We start from the raw sequence: 2,085 nt of genomic DNA on the forward strand, positions 1-2,085 counted from the left end.
TTATTTATATCCTTTAACACTAGACCTATAATGTAAAAGCTATAAAGATTAAATGGACACATTTGCTACCATTGCCATGTGTTCTTCAAAAGCCATTGATATAGTGGATGGACCATCATATATTTCACCTTTTTCTTTTTGCAATCTCTTTCTTTCTTTCTGTTGTGCCAACTTGTTTAGTTACTTTTAAGCTATAATTGTATAAATGTTTGTGAAGAAGTAACCAAACTAATGAACATAAATAAAGAAATTCCATTTCAAGCAATCTACAAATATATGAAATTATGAAACACAATGGGATCATAAACATAGACCAACTTATTGAACTTATAGATTCGTTAATAACGATACACATAAACTTATATGTAACAAGGACTCGAAGATCATATCTCCGAATGAAACAATAGATAAAACGGTATTTGTTCACATTTTCAAGACTAAAGCACACCAAAATGTAAAAACCTAAATCGTATTTATATTCAAAATGTGTACCCTTATAAATAAGAAGTACTTCCAGTGATGATAATATTGTGGATTACATGCCTTGATCCACAAGATAATCACCCAACCCTTCCACGACCTTGTTGCATTGACCAGGAGCCACCGGCTCTTCATAGATGCCAAACAACATGGATTGACCGGTTTTCTTGATGCAGATTCCTCCAGCTCCCTGTGAATTTAAATAGTTATTTTGTCCATATTTAAGCATCTATAAAGATAAGCATAAGAGTAAATTACATGGATGGTTTTGTGATAAGCCAAAATTTCACATTTCATCCCAACTTTTGAGAAATTACTCATATTGTCCCAGCTATTAACTCACCCATCACCCTTTTGGTCTCTGAAATGAGCATATAACTAATGCTAGAGATGACAATGGGTCCCTAGAGTCTAGAGTCAAATTGGTTATAACACAAAAGATTGATTTAGCATGTCCTCGCAAAACTGGTATTCTTAACTCATAAAGCTTCCTAATTTATTTTAACAAAAAATATATATATATATACGTTCTTACTCAAATAATACATTTTTTGTAATCACGTCTAAGACATTATTTATTATGAAAAGTTAAGAATTTTGGACAAAAGGTATTTTAGATTTTTAGGTCAACACGATCAAATCCATCCCCGAAAAAACTTTTACAACCCTAATCTATCTAGTCCCGATATCTAACCACACATGTCCATATTGCCGCCACCAAAATGTCCCATTAATTGAGCAACAAGTTTGGCAACTGTTTTATGTACAAAAGAGAAACAAGATACAAAAAGTTAAGTGGCCAAACACAAACAAGACTATCTCACTGGTTAGCAGAGTATTGATAGGGTCCGGTGAGTTTTGCACTAAAGAGTTCTCACGATTACCAAAGAAAACTTCGAAAGCTATCATATTTCAGGCTAAAATGATGAAATGATGGACTTGTTTTTTGTATCAAGGTTATGGCATCAAGATAGCTCTTTTTGATATTTTGTAAATCATGTTTATGTTACCTTTTTTCCACGAATGACAGCTCCAGGCTCACCTTGAATCACCATGTACTTTGCACCCGCTAGGAATAGACCAGTAGGGGCAAGAGTACCTGGTTCATCGAATTCTTTGATGATAGCATTAATCTCGTCAGGTTTAAACTGCACAACATAATACATGAAAGCAAGTATATAGCATGTGAAGTTGATGTGCAATATAAAGATAGCCATAGTAACTATCAGACTATGTGGTCTAAAAACTCTCTTACACCCCGTGTTCTTAAGATTGGACCGGACCAGTTGATTAGACTGGTCGAAAGGGAACTGCTTATACAACCGGTCCAGTTGAGGAATGTATATTAACATTTCAAATTGATTTATGTTTTATTTTAAACTTTTATATTATACATATCATTTGGTTTTTCAAATCGGTTAAACCATCAACGTCCCATTATAAAAACATTGCTTATAGGGTTGTAAAGGATCGAGCCAAGCCAGGTTTGGCTTGACTTCGACTCGTTTACAAACCGAGTCAAGCTAGCTAGACTCGCTTATATAGCTGAGATTCTTAGCTCGAGTTTGGCTTGTAACTTTTATAGATGTATAGAAACAAAATTTA

General features: G+C 34.0%; 1 protein-coding gene across 1 annotated transcript; it reads right to left on the reverse strand.

Moving 5' to 3' along the window:
- Positions 1 to 535: 535 nt before the first annotated feature.
- Positions 536 to 1,810, reverse strand: LOC143566738 (profilin-like). The gene is made up of 2 exons (XM_077053356.1): positions 1,491 to 1,810; positions 536 to 670 (listed from the first exon to the last, which is right to left on the reverse strand). Exons 1-2 carry the CDS (start codon positions 1,695 to 1,697, stop codon positions 536 to 538), a joined length of 342 nt encoding a protein of 113 aa, XP_076909471.1. The 5' UTR covers positions 1,698 to 1,810.
- Positions 1,811 to 2,085: the final 275 nt, after the last annotated feature.

The sequence above is a fragment of the Bidens hawaiensis genome, unplaced genomic scaffold, assembly GCF_021521415.1.
Source record: "Bidens hawaiensis isolate Kalapana, Puna unplaced genomic scaffold, B.hawaiensis_p1.1 tig00001236_1, whole genome shotgun sequence".
Taxonomy (NCBI): Eukaryota; Viridiplantae; Streptophyta; class Magnoliopsida; order Asterales; family Asteraceae; genus Bidens; species Bidens hawaiensis.